The 22,618-nt window shown below is 40.2% G+C and overlaps 2 protein-coding genes across 3 annotated transcripts; one reads left to right on the top strand and one right to left on the bottom strand.

Annotated features, from left to right (window-relative positions):
• The first annotated feature begins 280 nt into the window (after window positions 1–280).
• Window positions 281–8,703, top strand: LOC146518821 (ATP-dependent RNA helicase DDX19A). The gene is made up of 12 exons (XM_085160325.1): window positions 281–493; window positions 879–918; window positions 1,012–1,086; window positions 1,206–1,341; window positions 2,271–2,363; window positions 2,487–2,589; window positions 2,745–2,859; window positions 2,965–3,142; window positions 3,241–3,478; window positions 3,772–3,934; window positions 4,803–4,994; window positions 5,101–8,703. The coding sequence occupies exons 1-12, from the start codon at window positions 437–439 to the stop codon at window positions 5,160–5,162; spliced, it is 1,452 nt and encodes a 483-aa protein (XP_085016451.1). The 5' UTR covers window positions 281–436; the 3' UTR covers window positions 5,163–8,703.
• pusl1 (pseudouridine synthase like 1) lies at window positions 6,032–22,590 on the bottom strand. Of its 2 annotated transcripts, XM_085160327.1 has the most exons (8): window positions 20,991–22,590; window positions 20,850–20,910; window positions 19,186–19,373; window positions 14,376–14,525; window positions 12,731–12,901; window positions 8,323–8,377; window positions 7,968–8,130; window positions 6,032–7,542 (listed from the first exon to the last, which is right to left on the bottom strand). In XM_085160327.1, exons 1-8 carry the CDS (start codon window positions 21,044–21,046, stop codon window positions 7,484–7,486), a joined length of 903 nt encoding a protein of 300 aa, XP_085016453.1. In that variant the 5' UTR covers window positions 21,047–22,590; the 3' UTR covers window positions 6,032–7,483. The 2 variants fall into 2 exon arrangements, with proteins under 2 accessions (XP_085016453.1, XP_085016452.1); XM_085160326.1 differs by having other exon boundaries at window positions 6,032–8,130.
• Window positions 22,591–22,618: the final 28 nt, after the last annotated feature.

A 22,618-nucleotide genomic window follows, 5' to 3' on the forward strand; every position in this document is an offset into this window, starting at 1 on the left:
GTAGCTGTGGGCCTATAGAGAGCAGTGTGGCACCCTCTAGAGGCTAAGAAGAGTATAGTGATATTTATTTTTTATTTATTTTTTTTTTTTTTAGCAAATCCGACTCCAGCCATCTGATTTTCAACAAGAGTTCATGATTTTTTTTTTTAATTATTATTCCCAACATTTAATGTTTTTTCTTCACATTTTAACTATGAGAGCCCGTCATAGCTGAGGCTTTAGTGAGGTGTGTATGAAATTTCAGGAAGCTGGGAACTATTATTTCTTGGAGCTTGTGTTGTACCCGGTGACGTAATCAGTTGCGCATGTGTCCAGATTCAGGTTCTGCACGCCATTGTGGAAAATAGTTACTTACACATTATTGACTCTTAAGTCTGAGCTAGAATTCCTAGTTGACTTCCCCGAGTATAATAACTGAAGAAGAAACTGTCCCACAATGGCTACGGACTCCTGGGCTGAGGCAGTGGACAAGCAAGAAGCTGCGTTGGACTCGGTAAGGCTAAACTTACGCAACACGGGCTAACCTGTTGTTAGCCTGCTTGGTAAATGCTTTGGCCTGGTCTGGCACACTGTTGAAGAAATTCGGTAGTCTGTTTTTAACGTGGACAGCTGAAATAATTCAGTGAGAGCGCCATCAGTGAATAAAGTGGCTCCCGGTGACGCCCGTCTCTGTAGAGTTTCATTAGGTCGAAAACGAAACTACCGGCTTGGCGTCAGAGCTAAGTTGAATTAGCTCGTGAAGAGCTGCTGCGTGCTCAGCGGTTTGATAGCTTTAGCAGCTAACTGGCTAACCGGCATATGAAGGAGGGGGGCTTTGGAAAAGTCAGACTAATTATTTAGGCCCAGACGAACTCAGTTTATTTTGTTCTTCTTCGCAGATGGGAAAACTTCAATTAAAAGAGAAGCCAGAAGAAAATGGTAAGCATCCATGTGCAGCTGAATTGGGGTAAGAGCCAGTATCCATAAAACAAGGAAACCCAAGCATGTACATATTGGCATTATTTATTGCAGGCACGACCGCAAACGCAAAAGACTCCGCACCTGCAAAGTCAGAAGGAGAGAAGGCGGCAGATGATGACGAAATTGGTATGCAGTAAATTATCTACATGTGTTGAAAATATGTGTGCATTCATTATTGTCTTTTAGTTGGATGCTTGGTTGGTTCTTGTTCTAAAAGAGACATTTCCCCTAACTTGTTGTTTCAGAGGACGTAGGGGCACAGTCTTTGTTAAACAAACTGATTCGAAATAATCTGGTCAATACAACAAATCAAGTGGAAGTTCTTCAGAAGGATCCGAACTCTCCGCTTTACTCCGTCAAGTCTTTTGAAGAATTAAGGCTGTGAGTGAGACCTCTGTTTGTCTATCTTGGTAGCCTAATCACTTAATATGTCATGTTTAACAGTATTGACACATGTATCTGTTGAGAGATCCCAGCAAGGACCTGTACCATTCTCACACATGTGTTTAAAGATGCACCGATGCACCAGTCTTTTGGGCTGATTCAGATTTCTCACTTTTCTCTTTAAGTGTGACCTGCCTGTTTTTGCAGATTCCAGTTTTCTTTCTGAGAGCTAAAACTGACCGCCCATACAAGTATTCATCAATTCAAAATAGTATTTTTTTTTTCACAGTAAAGGTATTGCGGTAGGTTTCAGGATCTTCTCATCTGAAATAACTGAAAGTAAAGTCCTCTGATACTGGAAAGAGGATAAAATAACTGAAAATAAGTTGTTTTTTTAACCAAACAAAACCAGGTGCAACTGATTTATATAATAGAGCTACCGTCAGGTATTTACCCCTGTGTTTATAATGTCGCCAGATAATGTGACACAGACCCTTTTATTTTTTTCACTCATCTCCATAATTCACCTCTTAACTACGTTGATCCTTTGCTCATAAGAGGCTGCTGGTGCTCTGAGAACTGGATAGCTTCAGCTGTAGCCCTGTTTTTAGGAAAGTTTTTGCCCACACTTTACTTCAGAGAACTTTGTCTTCACTCACTTCCACACTAACACCGTAGCATGTGCCGTGAGTGTCATGCACGACTGTCCGCGCTGCATGAAACAGACTGGCTCATAATCAGTCAAACAGGAGGCTGATCAGCCGGTCACTGGTCCGGGCTGATTCCAGTCCCTGGCTGGTGAATCGGTGCATCTCTAGTTGTGGTGTCTCATTTATGCCCATCTTCACCACAGTGAGTTTACACAGACTGATTATTACTGGTGCTTCACAATCCTGGCATTTATTTAATTTTTCCTCTCTGTACAGTAAACCACAGCTGCTTCAGGGAGTGTATGGTATGGGTTTCAATCGGCCATCAAAAATCCAGGAGACTGCCTTACCGATGATGCTGGCTGAACCGTGAGTGTCCTTTAAATAATGATATGAAGACATTAGACTTACTGAATCACTTAACCCTGAATAACACTCTGATATCCATGATATTTATTACCACCCGTACATCTAATTTCCTGTTTCCTGTAGTCCACAGAATCTGATTGCTCAGTCTCAGTCAGGAACAGGGAAAACAGCTGCCTTTGTTTTGGCTATGCTCAGCCATGTCGATCCCAACAACAAATACCCCCAGGTGGGTGTCAACTTTCTTTACTGTACTATAAAGTCACCATTGAAATCCAAGTGATAAGCATGACTTGTCTTGGACAAAAACATTCCTCTTGTCTCTCATTGACAGACATGTGTTCTCTCTCAGTATTAATGTTTGCTCTCTTTTCTCGTTATCAGTGCTTGTGCGTGTCACCCACCTATGAGCTGGCGCTTCAGACTGGCAAAGTGATTGAACAGATGGGCAAATATTACCCTGAAGTCAAACTAGTCTACGCCATTAGAGGAAATAAATGTAAGGCGCTTGTGCTTTCTGCTGTGCTGCATGTGTACTGTTATGTACCGAATTGTTGTTAGAACCTTTTGTGCGTGTATGAGCATGTCTGTCTTTTTTTCCCAGTGCAACGGGGCATGAAACTTCAGGAACAGATAGTTATTGGCACACCTGGTACCATGTTGGACTGGTGCAGTAAATTCAAGTTTATTGATCCCAAGAAAATTAAGGTGTTTGTGCTCGACGAGGCTGATGTTATGATCGCCACGCAGGGTCACCAGGACCAGAGTATACGCATCCAGAGGTCAGCTGAAGCAAATTAAAATAAGACTTGAGAACCATGTGGCTTTTTAAAAATACTAAAATTGTGCATGTTTTATGCCTCGTTTCTTTGCCACACAGGATGCTGCCCAAAAACTGCCAGATGTTGCTGTTCTCAGCCACATTTGAAGAGTCGGTGTGGAACTTTGCTCAGCGCATTGTGCCTGATCCCAACATAATCAAGCTGAAGAGAGAGGAGGAAACACTGGACACCATTAAGCAGTACTATGTGTTGTGTAACAGCAAAGAAGAAAAATTCCAGGCTCTCTCTAACATCTACGGCGCCATCACCATCGCTCAGGCCATGATCTTCTGCCATGTGAGTTGATCTTTAATAAAAAAAAACAGCGACTCTGGCTGAATTTTATTTCTTCTTACATAAGCTTACACATTCTTTTGCTGTTTGTCATCATTTGTTGCCAAGCTGTTCCTCTTTGTTCCAGAAGTGAAAAGAGAGCTCTGCAGCATGAGCTAACTTAAACAGAATAGTCAGTTTTTTATTTAACCAGGGAAGGGCCAAACTCTAAATCCTTTTATACTTGGACTCTTTGTATACACACCTGGCATGCTGGTTAACTGACTGAAACGCACGCTGTCCTCTGTTCAATCCAGACAAGGAAGACAGCAGGCTGGCTGGCAGGGGAGCTGTCCAGAGAAGGCCACCAGGTAGCGCTACTTAGTGGAGAAATGCAAGTGGAGCAGAGGGCTGCAGTCATTGAACGCTTCAGAGATGGAAAGGAGAAGGTCCTGGTCACCACAAATGTTTGCGCTCGAGGTAATGATGTTCAGATGTTGGTCATATGAGTTTTATCTGTTTACATTTAAAGACACTTTTTTTCTTTACTTTTGCAGTTACGTTAGCACAATATATATGTGGGTTTACAAAGTAAGCTGCAAAAAATTTGCATTTGAGGTGTCAAGTTTGGTTTAAAAAGCTGTCTCAGCCTGAATGCAAGCTGCTAGAGATCAGCTTTAATGAATTTGGCTCTCCACTTAGGATAACCATAGGTTACCAGGATACCATACTTGCATCTACTCACTCTGAGAGAGGCAATTAACGGATTTTTGAAAGAATTGCAGATTTATTTATTTTTTGTCCTAGGTATTATAAAAAAAGGCTTGGGGTTAGTTTCTGCCCACAATATCCTGAAATTGTTTTCATACTTATTTCAGTTTTCAGCAGTTTTTCTAAATTAATTCTACACTGTACGGCCTAATATGCAATTTAGAGCAAGCCTTAATCCACCGCCAAAGATTATCATACACTGTGTGTAAAAGATGGAAATAGCCTCCAGAGTCAATGTGTTGCTGCCTTTAAACCTGCACAAAAAGGTCAGTTACTGACCATGTGACTCTTTTTGTTATGATATAGTCTCAGTGGATAGTTTTATTGGATTGATTTAAGGTGTTTTTTTGCGATTGACAGGTTTATGCTTCATGAGTGTGCCGTGTACTCAGTCATCCTGTGCTCAATATAAATAAATAAAAATCAGACACTTTACAGCAGTGCAAGTGTGAATGTGTTTGATGTCAGACTGTATGAAATTAATTGGATTTCTACAGTCAAATTAAAATATTGGTGTCCTGCACATGTACATTGTTTTCTAGTAACTCTTTATTCCTCCCATCTTCTTTACAAATAGGTATTGATGTAGAGCAGGTTTCTGTGGTGATCAACTTCGACCTGCCAATTGACAAGGATGGTAACCCTGACAACGAGACATACCTGCACAGGATTGGCCGCACAGGTCGATTTGGGAAAAGGGGACTGGCCATTAATATGGTGGACAGCAAGATGAGCATGAACATCCTCTACAGGATCCAGGAGCACTTCAGTAAGCAGCTGTTTAAAATAAAAACAAAACATGTACTTAGCCCTTCTTCCAGCCAAATCTCAGCCCCTCTCTGAACCCCTCTCTTTTGTGTGCTCTTCCTCTGCAGATAAAAAAATTGAAAAACTGGACACGGATGATCTGGATGAAATTGAGAAAATTGCCAGCTAAGAAGGTGTGTTCACGCGACGGACGCTCGCTTCCCTCCCCCACGTCTTTGCTCTCCAAGGACTGTACGCTCCTACAATTTTATTGCTTTTATTTTTTTTTTAGCTGTCGGAGAAAAGAGCAAAACCACACACAGCATATGTTTACATGTGGATATGTCTCCTCTCAGACACGTGTTTTGTAAGTCTCTGATACATACCCTATTTCACTCTTTGTACTCCTTTAAATAAAGTGTATGAGTTTAATGCTGTGTATTGTGATGCTGTAAAAGCAGGCATAGTCGACTCATTTATTATTATTATTATTTTTAAATGGGGGGGAGGGGCGGGACTTTTTTTTTTTTTCTTTAAATTTTAAGCCACTGGTGGCTGTAGTGGTGGCATGATACAAGCTATTCTATAAAGAGATTCACAAAAACCCTAAGAGAAAAACAAAAATACTCATTTTATGTGCCACAAATGTTTTAAAATATAACTGAATGTAACCGTATCATGTGGACTATTACAGCTTTTATCGTGCTTTGTTATGACTACCAAAATCAGTACAAAGGGTGAAGTTGGGTATGCTGCTCCGAGTTGTAGTTTTAATTGATTGTGTCATTGAAATGGTGATGGTTGGGGTTCAAGGGTCTATGCAAACTTATCAACCTGTGATAGCTACTATCGAACACTATCAACCTGTATTCACGTGACACAAATTAATCCTGAAATAACCTCAGCTTTAGCATCAGGGTGTGTAGTCTAGTCAAATGCCAAAAAAAGGCTGCCTAGAGTGATAACGCATTACTAACTCCAAGTCATGGACATTTAGATGTTTCTGTGTTTAGTCTGTCATCGGCCAACCACACATCTCACACGCATGCTATTTATATCTTCTTTTTTTTTTAATTTAAACTTGAGAACGAGCTTGGCGTCACTGCTGAGCATTAATCATTAGTCTTCTTTCTTCCTTCATCGCTCATAAAAATCAGATTTTTAACTGAAAATGTGACCATTACGTTTCCTTTGTGTATCACTGTCCCCACTCAATCGTTACAATCAGGGTTTCAAGTTTGACTTTAGCTCAGCTACATTTCTTCACCCAGACTGTGCTGTTATTAAGGATTGTGAGTTTAAAAAAAATTACGCAATGCCTTCCTCAAGTGCATTATATACATATGATTTTGTTATTAATATTTAAGCTATTGGGCTTACATTTCTGACTGACACTTGAAATTTTGATTATATATTGAATTATGGGCGTCTTTAGGATGTGTGAATTATCTTCTTGAAACCAAATGCTGAATTGACTTGAGGACCTATGCTAATCAGATTTACTATGTTGCTCTGACATGGTCGCCTGGATAGGAAATGTGTACTTGTGTACATATTTACAGAAAAATTGTTTAAAAAAAAAAAATAGTGTTACTGAATTTTTGAGATTGTCACTTCTAAGAAGTGCAGAAACATTCCTCACGAGGTTCGATTTTGACAGACGCAGCACTTCAAATCAGTTAACCTTGCAACAGTTGGGTGACTGTACAAAAATCAAGAAAAACAAATGTGTGATGTTTGGTGTATTTGATCACTGCACTGGAAGATTAAGATCGGTGACTGGTCAATCTAAACCTTCTACAAACCTCATCTGGCTCCCAGCTGCACAGAGAAGACTGTCGGTGGTAGTGCGGATTTTATGGACTATTTATGGACAACTTGATGAAAAATCACTTAATGAACACATGCAGCCAAATTGGAAGGAAGTGACCTCAAGCGTGAGAATCCATAGGAATGGTCTGAAGACTTTTGGGTAAAGAATAAGTGTATGCAGTTTTATCGGACACTCGGATGTATACGTTATCAGTGAGTGTGTGCACTTTGTTGATCCATAATGTAACACCACTGTATGAGACCCATGGACACAAAGCAGTTTTGGCTATAGAACGTCACACTTTTGCCCACATGTATACCTTGTTTGATAATTTTCAATAACCTACAAAACTCATAATTGTACACGTTGCCTAATCGGGTTTAAGGCAAGTAGCCTGTTGTAACCTAAAGATCTATGTAGACAATGACAGGTTCAAGGTGTGTGGTCTTCTGTAGCTGAGCTGCGTTCATGGACACAGTTATGTACTCTTAATATGTTGAATTAAAAGAACATCTAGCTGTTCATATGTATGTCCCCTTAATGCTTATTCATATAGGTCGAACTAGAGTACAATCACTGTTTTTAGTACACGAGTGAATACACAGCATGTTGTACATTAAATCACAAACTTTATTATATTTGTTTTATTTGACATAAAGACATTTGGAAATGCATACAAATAGAATATTCAAGTAGCATCAATCCTTCCTGGTGGAGGTGAGCAGTTCCTCTGACAGCTGTGGTGAAAGCTGCAGGTCTGAGACGACAAACAGAACTTGAGACAGGAAGAATTCATAAAAATGTTCCTTTTTTTGTTTTCTCTTCCCAAAAGATGAAAATATGAGTAAAATTTTTCCTATCCATCAAATTTCTGCTGCTTATCCAATTCCAACGGCGCATGGAGGCTGGAGGGTATCCTAGTTACCATAGAGTACACATAATGGAAAAATGTTGCTTTATAAGCTGGAATAGTTTCAAGTGCCCCCCCAATCCTGATAAGGATAAGTGGAAGAGAATGGATGGAAGATTGCTTTATCATTTGAAGCAGTGATCATATGTTCTGTTAAATTTATAGCTTTCTCAGAATATGTTTTCATTTTCAACAGAGAATGTAGACAACAGGAAGCTGCTGATTTACACCTCGTCCAACTCCTTGCTGCTCGAGTTGGTTTTTATTCTCACCTGTATCCCTGTAGTCCACTCTGGTGAGGAAAAGGCCGTGGGCTGGAGCAGCCATACCCTGTGGGTAGGCCAGAGAGTCTCTCGCTTCCAGTATTTTCTTCAGTTGGGGTACTGAGAGCAGCCCCTGGCCCACTGCCACCATTGCCCCCGTCATCCTCCGCACCTGGAGGAAAAGGCCAGATAAAGAGGTTTTACACAGAAGCATGCACAGCTTGCTTTAAGAGATTTAATATTTACTTTATTCTAAATAAAGTTTCATCCACCACCAGCAGATGTCGCTACTGGCTCGTAATCTCACACGCACAGAAATAGAAATATAACTTGAAAGAAAATCTGAAGAAGATTATCAACAAACCTGCTTGTATAGAAAAGATTTACTTGTGAAAGTCAGCTCCCAGAATGGTATCTCTCTGGAAAAAGGAAATAAAATTAGTGTCTTAGCCACATTCAAAGCACTACACATGAAATGTTACATTAATGAGACCAAGGCCAGCAGGCATGAAGTCTACATTGAATCACGGAGAAAATGTGTAAGGATAAAGAAAGGTTAAATGTTGCCACAGGAGTTGAAACATCGCACCGCTGCCTAAAGGACATCGTGAATGGTTGTCAGATGTAATGTAATATTATTTAGTCTGATGAAAACAACTAAGCAAGAGTGTGGATCCAAAGCACACCTACTCATTTATTCCTCTGAGTGAAAAAATACTAATTAAATCAAAAATAGAAAACGTAACCATTTGAAAATTATTTCAAAATAGAAAATAATCCAGCCTCATATCTTTACATCTTAAGTCACTCTTGTGCAGCAGTGCTGTTCCTGCCTGTGTGAATATAACTGATGTGACATTCATGCCAGGCATCAAATGAAGCCTGGGTTTGTCATCATGCACAGATTTGTTTAAATGTCACACACTAAATATGGCACTGCAGCTTAGGCCCAACAGGATTATGTGTGATGCCACATAAAATATTATTATTATTATTATTTTGCCCCTGCCCTCAAAAGGGAAAAAAGAAAGGAAGAAAATAAACCTCTCCCTGATTCTTATTTTGGGAAGGACAGATTGAACTAAGGAAACAGGCACATGGGAAGAATTGGGTCAAATGCAAATTTGACTCAGTGCTTGCTGTCTGATTACATTCGACATGTAGGAAATGTAGAGACAGATTTATAGAGCAGGGCTTTTAGCCCGTGGACTCGGAGGGCAGCATCTTCAGATGAGAATAAAGCACTGCTGGGCCTCTTGTTGCACATTTGCAGCGCTGTGTTATTATTATAAAGCCAGACTGCTTTAAGCTGGTGGGAAGCCAACAGTAACTCAAATAAACACTCATTATAACCAAAGTTTGCAGAAGAGCACAAAACATGTGGAACTGTGAAGCAGATGGGCTCCAGCAGCAGAAGACCGCACCAGGTGCCCCTCCTGTGAGCTAAGAAGAGTAAACAGAGGCTAAACCACAACTGGACAAGAAAAGATTGGAAAAAAAATGTTGTCTGGTCTGATAAATCTTTATTTCTACTCCAACAATCAGGTATTGGAGCAAACCACATAAAATTGGTGTAATGGTGCGAGGGATATTTTCTTTGTACACTTTGGGACCCTTAGTACCAACTCAGCACTGCAGCTACCAGAACAGTGTACGCGTCTTAGATCATCAAAGCTCAGATCATTTCACCCTGTTTACTGAACATGACAATGAGTTGAGTGTACTCAAATGATCTCCGCAGTCACCAGATCTCAACCCAAAAGAGACCCTTTGGGATGTGCTGGAAATGGAGATCCACATCACGGATGTGCAGTCAAGAAATCTGCAGCGACTGTGTGATGCTGCGGTTTGCTGCTCAGTCTGAATTTTTAGTTGTTAATTTTGCTCAGATGGGCGGACAAGCTGGTAGCATTGACATGATAAGTCAGTTAACTACTTTATTATTTATTAATTGACTTAATCAAGCAGTAAGCGTTATGCTAGCTTTATGATGTCCTTTATGAACAACGGTGCTTTGTCCTTAATGCTAGCATGCTAATGATTATAACTGTAACAAGACAACAGCTAGGTGCTCTGTTAAGCTGTGCTTAATTTAATCATATGAATTTTTGTACACCTACCAAATTTTATGGGATTGTGGCAACACCTCTCGATTGGATTAGATGCTGGTGTGGCTTAAACTAATGGTAAACAAACAAATTAAGGATGTCACACTTCCTGCTGTGGCACGGTGATGAATTCTGCATATATTAATTTCAAAATGTGAAGACTTATTTTAAAATGCACACCTACCAAATGTTAGCATGTTAACGTGAAAACAGAGTCAAGGCTACACAAGGCCCTAAAATGAATCTCTGTTCACTTATGCATGAAAATAAGATCAAATATTTTGGGAGGTTAGAAAAAAGCCCTTTTTTTCCCACTTTGAATGGAGACCAAGGTAGTCAGCCTCACAGACCACATCTCCCCATTTTAGGATCAAAAATTTAGTTGAACCTTAGACTCCTCAATAATTCATCAGTCAGTTTCTTTTTATTTTATCACAGTTTCTTAGAATAGTGACCCTCATGAAAAAATAAATACAGCTCAGCTGTAGGCTTTCAAAACCCGACAGAGACCAATGTGGGCCCACATTGGATCATTCATGGGAATTCTGCAGAGGGTAGAAGAAGGGAAAATGGTTTTGTTTGGCAAAACTGCAACCGCAGACAATTGCGTGCAAATATAATGTGAAATATATTACAGCTGTGGAAACCTTGTTCCCACAGCCTCCTGGTGCACCTCGTGCATTGGGGATATTACTCTGAAGCAGTCCATCAGGGTCCATATTGTGTACTACATTTGCAAGGCAAATAATTAATGCCCATGAAAATGGAATTTGGCAGCCAGAGTAACCCCCATAGATGTGTAACCTCCCAGAGCCCACATGGCCCCCACTCGCTTTTATCTCCCTCTTTCTCCATATCTACTTATGAAGGATCCTCATTGTCTAAAGCACACAAACCTGCTTAACATACAAGCACAGACAGCACATTAGCAAACAGAAACTGTATGATCTAACAGCCACACCTGGTTTGTCAAAGGGCATTAACAGTTGTTCTGTGGTTGAAGCACATCTCATGCTCGAGCTTTGGTAATAAGAAGCAAATATTTTACAGTTATGTGTTATACATAATTTGTCTGGAAGTAGTTACAAAAGCTGCAGAGCTGCTAACAGATGCATTTTGGCTTGCTGTTTCACCCCTTTCCATTTCTGTGACCGTAACTGGACTGCATTCGTTTTTTCTAACTCCATGCAAGAAAACACATGAAACCGTATTCAGAATGTAAAATCTTACATAAAGTTTCTCAAATCTATTTTTTATGTAAGTATTTTTAGCTTTTTAAGCTGCTTATTTACACTTAGCTAACTACACTAGTTTGTAACACCTAGCTAGTATCAGCTTTGCAATGTATTTTGCACCAACAGGTGATTCCCTAAAAGTAATTAGCCAAAAACATGACATATCTTGGCACGGTGTGCAGTGTGTCCTTTGTGAAACTGGACATGTGGAGGAGAAAAGAAGAAAGGATGTGCCAAAAAAGAAAAGTATCTGCAGAATCTGAAAGTCATGTCCTCAAGAAATAGGAAATAATCCAGAAAAAACCTGACATAGCACCTGAGAGATGAATCTGGCCCGTTAGTTGATCCATCTACTGTTTACCAAAGCCTCATCAGAAATGGAGGGATGGCAGCCCCTCCATTGGGACCCAAATTTAATCCAAATTTGTCATTACTTGTTCAAATTGTTGGCAACATGTACGGAGGAGGAAGTCAGAAGTAAAGTACAACAGTGAGTGTCTAAAGCCATCTGCAAAATATAGTGGAGGCTCTGTCATGGTTTGGGTCAACATTTCAGCCAGCAGTGTTGGAGATTTGTCAGAACTGATGGAAACATGACTGCAGAAAAGCGCCATCAGGCTTTGATCCACCGTGTAATAGCATCTGGAAAGCAAATGAGTGGTGACAGCTTCATTTCTCAGGATGACAATTATCCCAAACACACCGCCAATGCAATAAAAGTGTACCTGAATAGAAAAATACACAATGAAACGCAGTCTTTAACATTATTGAAGCAGTGTGGGATCATCTTGACAGAGAACAACATCTGTTGGACAACAACACCAGTTGGACAACATCTCCCACCCCATGCAAGAGACTCTAACAGCACTGAGCAGCTCCTTCAGTGGGAGACTGCGGCACCCACGGTGTGGGACAGAGAGATTTCGCAGGTCTTTCCTCCCCACTGCTGTCAGACTCCACAACAAAGACTTTTGCAGCTGATCAAAACCCTCACACGTGCAATAAGACTGCTATATGTGCAATTCTTGTACAATTCTTCTTCTGACAAAGTTGTACTTTTGTATTTTCTTACTCAGTTGTATATAGCATTTGTATTTCTTTTTTATTCTATTGTATATATTATTCTATTCTATTCTATTTTATTCTATTGTATATAGTATTTTATTTTATTTTATTGCATTTCAGTGTTTTCTAATTTCTGCTACATAACTTTGCACTTTTGCTGTAACAAAACAAATTTCACACCTGTGGGACTAATAAAGGTCATCTCATCTTTGCCTGAGAGAGGTAAAGGTGTTTGTACCAAATATTGACTTTGTGGTTAAAAAGCTGGTTAAAATTGTACAAACCTTGTTTTTTGCCTTACATAATGTATCCAATTCCATAATAACTTGGTCGTAGGTATTGTGGTCTCAGTACTGTGGCCTACCTGTGGAAGTGAGCATATGCAAAGGAGTTTCCCTGCTGTATACTGATCACATCCATCGTCTTCACAGGATTTTTGAAAGGCAGATCAGAGTTGACGGCCCTAAAGCTGCTGAAATCGTGAGTCCCAACCAGTAGGGAAGCTACCTCGTGCATAGCGTCCACGTTTAGCTCTCTGATGAAAGACAGAATAAAGAAAAACACACTTTTTATACAAGTGACCATTTACAGTATTACACTGCATTTGAAAACCAGGAAAATGTGAAGATTCTGAGGTCATCAGAGTTCCTGAATCAAGATTTGTAAGCTAACTCTTGATATTGCAGCGTCACTCAAGAGTGACCTGGCTGAACAGCAAGGTCAGCCACAAATGTACACATGAAGTACATCTTTTCAGAACTCCATGAATAATTTAGTGGAAAACTTATGTAACAGAAAGATAATGCCACGTGAGAGAGCAGAGCATGCCCACGACCAGCTCATTTAAGGCAGAGAACCAGAGCGAGCCGGTGATTAGATTCTCTCCAGTCTCACGCTTCATTTGCTGCTTAAATATGATCTGACAAAGAGAGAGGGAGGAGAGAGAGTGAGCGGGAAAAAGGAGAAGTGTGCTGAGTAATAAAAATTTTAACATAAGAATTAGGAATGAATGAAGATGTGCAAAAGATATCTTAACGGTCTAATTAAAAAGAATCATTAAGTCCTTACTTTTTGCTAAGTTGGGAGGGGGGCAGCTGTGACCAGTTGGTAAGAGGGAAGGAAGACAGAACTGACTGATGACCAATGATAACGTGGTCACTGAATTCCAACATTCAAATGATCTAAAAAAAAATGTTTAAAAAAAAAAAAGTAACTTTTTTTATTGCAGTGGGAGAAATGGAGCGAGTGTGATGACGCTGGAGAGGCGCATCAAAGAGAGGAAAAGAGAGACGCAGCTGAGGCTGAGACGCTCAGGGGTGTGAAGAGCAACATGAATGCTGAACATGAGAGAGCGATAACAAAGCAGAAGATCCAGAGAAAGAAGTTAGTGAAGAAAGGAAGGAGAAAAAGAAAGAGATTGAAGAAAAAAAATGGACAGAAGCAGAAAAGAAGGGAAAGAAAGGGTGAAATGCGTGGGTGTTGTTCTGCACGCATAAAAGCCCGCAGCTTATCTTGCCCTACTTTTCCCCAAAAAAGTGAGGAGAAAAAAAGATACAAACGCTCAAACACAAACTAAAATGTTTCTCTTTGTGGCCAGTTTTTCCAATCACAGCTACAAGAACCTTGTGTAAGCTTCGAAGCCCACGCCATTTAATCTCTTTCCTACTTTTTACACTCTATGCATCCTCTCTCCTCTCCTTCCTCCTCCTTTGTTTGTATTTTGCGCATCAGCTCAGATAAAACACTTAGTTTGGCTGTCTCTAATGTGCACCTCCTGGTGCATGTGGACTATTCATGTGTTCAATGTGCCATTTTTCTGGTCTGAGTCTCGATTACACAGAAAGAGTGTGTCTCTGCTTTTACACATATACACAGTCAGATTCAGCTTCAGACTGAGCCCTTATTTATTTATTTTTTTAAGGCATCATGCGCATGCACACTAACACATGAAAAAGAAAAAGACATGACTGAGAAAAGGGAGGGGTGGTGCATAAACTGGGATAACTCACGTGTTGCGGAGGCTCCAGCACAGATCCCAGTCTGTGAGGGGAAGGAGAGAGTGGTGGGAGATTCCCAACGCTATTCGGTAGACGTAGGTCCGAGACTGGGCACGGAAACGGGCATGGAAGTCATGAGGAACACGGTGGGCACGGGTGATCCTGAAATAAAATGGACAAAGAGAAGTGAAACCTAGGATTTAGGATGAAGAAACTTGAAACCTGCACATTCATAAATATTCTTATACATCTGCACTGAAGCCTGGAGGTGATCTTTAAACATTCAGTCTGGCTGTTCAGTGAGAACAAAACTATCTCTGATTCTTTCTTTGTAGAGGCAGTCCCATAGCAAAGATGGTGTCAATGCTCCTTTGTGTATTCCCAGCTAGAAAAACTGTGTACAAGCCATGCTCCAAAGTGCCAGCATTGTAGCTTTTAACACAAAGACACACCAACAGAGTCCTAAAAAGGCTGCCAAGAGCACTGAAAAGCCAGAGCTTATTTTAACACAGTTAACATCAGAGCAGAATCTCAGGCTGAGCCTCTCTGATGCGATTCCAGCAGGATAACACCAGACAGTTCGTGTGTTTTTGCGCGCAGAGGCAGGGACTGATGTAATAAGTAACAGACTGGATCGATTCCTGATTCTGCGAGACGTCTTAAAGTAGACTGAAGAATGACACTGGCATTTCTGGCTACAGGTTCTGCACGTACAATTTAATTACTCTGCTGCGTGCAGTGTCATTACTAGAACGATGAACCAAACTGAGATTTACAGAGAGTTTGAACAAAAAGGGGATTTTTTTCCCCCCCTTTTAATAGTTTCAAGCTGTCTGATCGATGCAACAGCAGTAATGAAAATATCTGAATCATTTTTGATTAAGATCACAAATTTATTGTCAGATTGCACAGAAATTCACTATTACTATCGATTTAATGCAATGCAGGGCAAATCTTTCCACCTTTGTCTCATCACAGTATTACAGTCAGTTATAACAACAGCTGCTATGCATACTATTAAAATTTAATCAATAGCCAAGCTTATAATCTGCACTGAAACATACTCAAAAAGCGTTTTACCATTTAAGAGGCGTAACACTTAACTCGCAACCACTGGCCATTTTATTATTTTTTTATTATTATTTATTAAGTACACCTTGCGAGCATCAAGGTGGACCCACTTTTTTCTTTAGAGCTTCTTCATTCTGATGCTGTTTGAACTTCACAATGTCAGCAGCGCTGTGAAAAACGACTTCTCCTTGTTCCTGATTTCATGCTTGCTTCCTGATTTGTCACACTTACAAGTTTCAGATCATCAAACAGCTTTTATTATTTGACAAAGCTAACCTGAGTAAATGCAGTTTTTAAATGATGATTTCATTTATTGAGGGAAAAAAGCTATCCAAAGCTACCTGGCTCTATGCAGAAACAAGTCCAGCAAACCACGGCGAGAGCCATTATCCAGAAATGGGAACAACTTGGAACAGTGGTGAACCTTCCCAGCCAACCAGTTATTATGTTTAGGAACCAATTTTTCCCCACATAGGGCCATTTTTAAAAAAAAATTAACAAACGAGGGTCATCATCTAAAAACTGCATTTTGTGTTTACTCTGTTATCTTTGTCTAATATTTTAATTTATTTGATAAATAAAAAATTGATTGATTGCAAAATTAGCAAATCCCAGGGCAAATACTTTTTCACAGCACTTTATATGATTAATTGTTTATTCCAGTTACTGATTAAACAAGCAACTAAACAGGTGTGGCTAACAAAGTGCCCAATGAGTATTTATAGCTGTTACAGCGGTTCAGCGTGCTAATATTTGCGGTTTAGATGTAAAACCAAATAACACCTAAAGCTGATGTCAATGTTCGTCTTGCAAGCTTTTGTTCATGTACCGAAAGCACCGCACAACAAATGTATTCTAATTCATGTTAATTCATCTTGTTCCACAACATATAAGAAGGCAAAGATGTAATAATTTACACTAATAATGACAATAAAATAAATGGCTCCATATTGTACAAGGTTTACACATTTGCCTGGTTCAATCCTGGTGACACAGATCCCTCTGGGCTTATATCAAGGAGGGCATCTGGCATACAAACCTGCCAAATCAAATATGTGGAGCTACCCTCTGTGGTGACCCCCTTGACCCCTTTTAATAATAAAACACTTGAGTTTATAATTACAATACTGTGACAGATGAGGTTCCTTAATTCATGTCTCTGTAACCTTCAAGAACAAAGAGCTGCATTCACCTGCATCAGTGTAAAAAGGACTGCACAAAGCACATTAGCACCCTATAGTGTTTGATCACATGTTTGTGCCAGCACGCAGAGTACGCATTCAGTCACGCATGTGCTTGAGAATGTGTGCGACGGCAATTGGTATCTGCACATGTGTATTGTGTCTATGTAAGCGTGTGTTTGTGCGCAACCGGGGAAACTAGGTTAGGTTTCCAGGGGAGGAGATTGGGTGTGACACATGGCAGAGGAAACCCTTGCATCTGCCTTCAGCGACCGCACCAATGTGAAGTGACAGCCTTTCGATGGCCTCCAAACCACACACACACAGACACGCACGTAAAATTTTCATTAGCAGTGTACAAAGCATGGCGTCACATATTTGGGAACTGGGGCATTGTTTAGCATGGCACTATTTTGCTATTCAGCAGTTTCCTTTTATGTGAAAAGAGCCGTTCGTTTTAGGCTAATTGAGGCCAATTTTCACAGCAGCTCAGAAGACAAATGAAGCTGAAGGAGAAGAGAGATTTTTTACAGTGTGCAGGCTGTGCTCAAATCTCGCCTTGGCTCTCTGTCTCTGGAAGCAGCAGACGAGCCGTATTGTCATTGTAGCTGTAACAAAAGCTCTTCCCGCTGTGCAAGATGGGAAAAGATAGTTTGGGATGTCAGATCTGACATCCCAAACTGCTTTTCTTTCACATCAACAGTAAAATGTTCTATCTAAAACATATGAAGTGTGTTTGTGCATGAAACACTTTTACATTTTAAGTGTCAGCTGAAAACAAAAAGTGTATATAGAGTGACAAACGATGCAGTGTGTATCCACATGTGTGCATGTGCGTGCTAAACAGATGCTATACACCAAAAAACAGAGCAGGGATAATCCTTTCTAACCTTCTCTCTGCAGGTTTGGGGATTAGCAGTTTCTCTCTCCCCTCTTTCTTTCTCCCAGCGTGCGCTGTTCAAACTCACTCTCTCTTTATTCAGACTCGTCTTTCCACACCCTCTCTCACTGGCACTGACTGCATTTACCCAATACCATCTCTTTATCTGTTGCTTTGTTCTGTACTTCTTCTCTCCAATCCTGACTAAGTAACACAATGCCACAGCAGCCTAAACCAAAACAGCCTTAAACAAACTATGGCTTTGAATAATGTAAATGTATGTAATGAAGGGATTACAAGGGGAGGAGATGAAGAAAACACAGGAAAAAAGGAGTCGGCAGATACTCGTTTGCAGCAGTATTTAAAGATGCCACACATATTCAACAGGTGAACTTATGGCATTTCACCACAGCTATGTATATCCCATGTGTTGAGGCAGATGTTTAAGTCAGTCATACTTCTTTCTGGGATTTATTTACCACTGTATGCCCCTCCGGATTTGTATCTGTGTATCTACGCTCAACAGGTACTGCTGCTCCCTGCTCGTTATCATAAATATCTAATCAGCCAATCAAATGGCAGCAAAAGGCACACAGACATGGTTGAGATGACCTTTTAAAGTTCAAGCATCATAATTGGGAGGGTAAGTGATTTAAGTGACTTTGAAGGTAGTATGGTTGTTGGTGCCACTTTTAATACCAGACTTTTAATACCATTTAAACACCACAGCCAACCTGAGTATCGTTGCTTTTATGCTTTCATGTCCACAGTGAACTCTTCTTCAGATGGCACAAACCTCAAACCATCACAAACTGGTTTCTTTAGCATGACAATGTGTTCACTGTACTCAAATAAGCCCCGCAGTCCACAGATCTCCATCCAAAAGAGCACCTTCGGGATGTGATGGACTGAGAAACTCTCATCATGGATGTGCAACTGATAAACTGCAACAACTGTGTGATGTTTACATATCAATATGGACCAAAATGTTTGCAGCACCTTGTTGAATCTATGCTTGAAGAATTAAAGCAGTTCTGAAGGCAAAACGGACTCTAACCTGGTACTAGCAAGGTGTACCTAATGAAACAACCAGTGAATGTACGTCTGCATATGTTTGACCATATCCTGTGTATCTCCATAGTAAACATTTCTATTTTTATTTCTCATTGGTGTTATTTATGGAGCAGTCAATCAGGTTAAATTGTGCCAATTATAAAAATTCATAATAGCTTTTTGAAAACTATTTTGATCAGGCAAAAATAATGTCAGGAATGGTTTCTATTTATTAAAAAGTACAGTGCAGTTAATGAATAAAAATCCTGCTTGGTTTGACCACCTATTGCCAACAACAGAGAGCACACTGGCACTTGTACACTGTTTTTCAAGCTACTTGACAGGTCAGTTGTAACAAGATGGCAACACCATCTATCAGAGAAAACACGAGGCAGCTGCTTCACCAGCTGACTAAACTGTATTCACTCAGTGTAAGAGGATTAAAAAAAGTTACATTTAGGTCAATTTCTTGGGGGGGGCAAGTTCAAGTAGTGCTAAAGGAAACTACTTTAGTTTCCTCAGAGACAGAGAAATGTGTTTTTATTTGGCTTAAGTGGCTTAATTACATAACTCAGAGACTTACAAAGTCATAAAAGCACTCATGCACTCACCAAGACTTTCATGACCCTTTACTCACCTGATTTGTTCTGTCCCGAGGTGGAAATTGAGCGCCTGAACAAGAACATCTTCAGTGAACGGCAGCTTGTCATTCTTGCGTTGCAGGTCAAAGTGTGCAGAGTTAGAGAGGGCGTGGACACCCGTGTCCGTCCTGCTGGAAACTGACAGGGATACAGGGTTGACTGGCCTCAGTCGCTGGATTGCATCCTACACAAAGACAAAAAGATCTTTTTAGATATAAATAGCTTTGGGTTGATAGACTGGAAAACAAATAAACTTCTGAAGCCACTCACAGCCTTGTCTGCCTCAAATAGTTATCAAACAGAGCTGTGAACAGAGGCATGATGTGACAAGAAAGACTGATCTTTTTTTGCCCTGTAAGCTGTGTTTCCTTCTCTCTGTGCTTATTTTTGGGCTTTTTATGCCTTTATTAGAAACAGTAGACAGTAGAGAGCTGACAAGAAAACAAGGAACAGACAGTGATCAAGAAAGACATGCAACAATCAACAAAGCAGCTGGATGTGAAACAGGAACCTTGTTTATGCGTCATATCATAAGTTTGGTGATTGTAGTGCTCAACCCAGGTGTGGAGTGCCACACCAATAAGCTGAACTTCATTATTCACCCTCTGGAGTCAATGGGCGTGTTGGTACGCCCAAAACAAATGACTGATTTTTGACAACTTAGAAGCACGATGGAGCCTCGCTTAGTCCATGTTTGGAAAGAGCAGAACGTACAGACTTCAAACTGTATGCCAGGTTTTATTCCTAACAGTGCAGTTATGTGGATTTTATTGACAGTTTGATGCATATAAGTCCTACACCACAAAAACAGATTAAAGCCAACAAATTAACAGTGTTTCTGTTGTGAACGCATCTTACTGTAAATAACACAGAAGCTATTTAGATATTTTATGATGTGATAACTATGAAAAATAACACATGCAAAAGCAAAAATTTTCTAAATCACATTTAATGTTACATTTTAGATCATATCTAAAGATATTTGGGATTTGCGCTTATGATCCCAAGGGGTGGATGTAGCTCAGGAGGTAGAGCGGGTCATCTACCAATCTACCAATTGCCTTACCTTTTGCAAGATACTAACCCTAAGTTGCTCTTAGATGCATCCATCAGAGTGTGACATAGAAAGGGTGTGAAAGGGAGAATGAGGCGTGTTGTATAAAGTGCTTTGACTGCTCAGGTAGAGTAGAAAAGGACCAGTCCATGACTTAGACCTCAGAGAGTTAGTTTTATTTCTTTATAAGCTTACTGGTGTGGCCCTTAACATTAGTCCCATTTTCTCATGTGGATCCTTGCTGCCTTTGAATCATTTATTGAAACTGCCTTTAATCACCAGACAGCAGTCTGATCATTCTCACTTTTTAGATTTTCAAAAGGCATCAGCATAAAGTTGAGATTGTAAAGTTTTTTTTATATATATACGACAAACAAGCCCAGAAAAAAGGATCCAAGTCAGAGATTAATTAAATGCTTATGCATTACACCATATGACGCTGCTTTTGATGAGTGGATCAGAGACCTAGAGGATTTAAGGCCTATACTGAATTACTAAGCTAAGCAGACTCATAAAATCATGACACAGCTTTTTAAGCCTAACTACATTTAATACTAGCAGCTCAAAGGCAACTTGTCACTTAGCTTTAAGTGAGTTAAAACATACCTCCAAGTGGTCCTGGACCCCTTTCTTCCCCAGCTGATGTGGAGGGACTTTCACTGCTCCACTGCAATAATGATAACAGTATTGGTATATTCAATAATAATGATAATAAAATATAACATCTCAGTGTGCCCTGTAACCTACCGGTATTTTGTTCCGATGTACTGAAAAAATATGAGGTAACGAGCCCGGTTGTGCATGTTAACTCGAAATGTCACTGTGCATGTTCCTCGTTTACGAGAGTAGAAAAACTGCAATGCAGAATCATTTCATGGATCCAGCTGTGACTGTTGTCCCTGCAGACTGAACCTCTGGTGAAACGTTCCTGTGCTAGCCAGACACGACCCCTCACCTCCAAGTACCACCGAGAACCCTCTGAAGTGTAGTCCGGAAGTACACTGGAGACAACGGCTGTTAGAATTCTTCTGTTGACATATGAGAGCGCACGTTACTGTGTCACGAGGCTGTAGTACAATGCAGACCCGACAAAAGAGCTGTTACAAGCGCCGCGTGATAACTAGCAGTGAGACGGCACGTGCACTGTATGACGCTATCCAAGCTGTGACACCTATGTTCAGTGCACGTTACTACACAGCAACATTTCTGGATGTTTGCCTCCTTCCATATTGTAGTACGTCGCATTTTGATTGCGTCGCTCCAGCCGCAGAGCCTTCTTGCTCCAGTCATTGAAGCCAGATACTGTACACACGTTTAGGATTGGTCGACAGCAAGTAGTCAATGTACCGCTAACAAGAGCAAGCGGTTCAGGGCGGAGGGATAAGCAGACGAGTCAAGCAAAAAAAGAAAAAAGTTTAATGTTTAAGATAGGTTTGCCATAAGTTATATCAAATCTACAATATTATTTTTTGTGTTAAGTGTTAATATTATTCTCTGTGCCCCCCAGAGAATACACAAACCTACACATTTTCCACATAGATGACGTTTAAGCTGATGCTAATCATGAGGGAAATAGCACATGCTTAAGCCAGTTTTTGTGTTTACAAACACTATATAGACAAACGTACAGGACCACCTACACATTACACCCACAGTAGCTTTTAATTCAGTTCAATTCGGTTTTATTTGTATAGCGCAAATTCACAACAGCAGTTGCCTTAAGGTGATTTGCGCTGTAAAGTAAAGACTCTACAATAATATAGACAAATCCCAACAATCATGGGCATACGCGAAGGAAAAATTCACTTTTAACAGGAAGAAACCTCCTGGAGAACCAACAACCAACCTAAGAGCACAGAGAAAGAAAGAGAGACACTTTAATGATCAAACACAAATTGATGTATAAATACAGAGAATGAAAACATGAAGAAAAAACTTTCAAAGCATCATGGGAAGCCCCCACCGGCTGCTACAGTCTATTGCAGCATATGCAAGGTTCAGAGTTCACATACAGTCCGAGCTAAAAGTTTAATACAAAAAGGGAAGTTTTAAGACTAATCTTAATATCACAGAGATTACCTGTCTCCTGAATCCCAACTAGGAGAATCCACAGGAGAGGGGCCTGGAAGCTGAAGGCTCTGCCTCCCATTCTACTTTAAAAAACTGCTACAACCACAAATAAGCATGCAGTTTGAAAGCAAAGTGCTCTGTTAGGATAAAATGGTACTATGAGGTATTTAATATCTATCTATCTATCTATCTATCTATCTATCTATCTATCTATCTATCTATCTATCTATCTATCTATCTATCTATCTATCTATCTATCTATCTATCTATCTATCTATCTATCTATCTCCCATGATTCCTTGTGC

Source organism: Neolamprologus multifasciatus, chromosome 5 (genome assembly GCF_963576455.1).
Source record: "Neolamprologus multifasciatus chromosome 5, fNeoMul1.2, whole genome shotgun sequence".
Taxonomy (NCBI): domain Eukaryota; kingdom Metazoa; phylum Chordata; class Actinopteri; order Cichliformes; family Cichlidae; genus Neolamprologus; species Neolamprologus multifasciatus.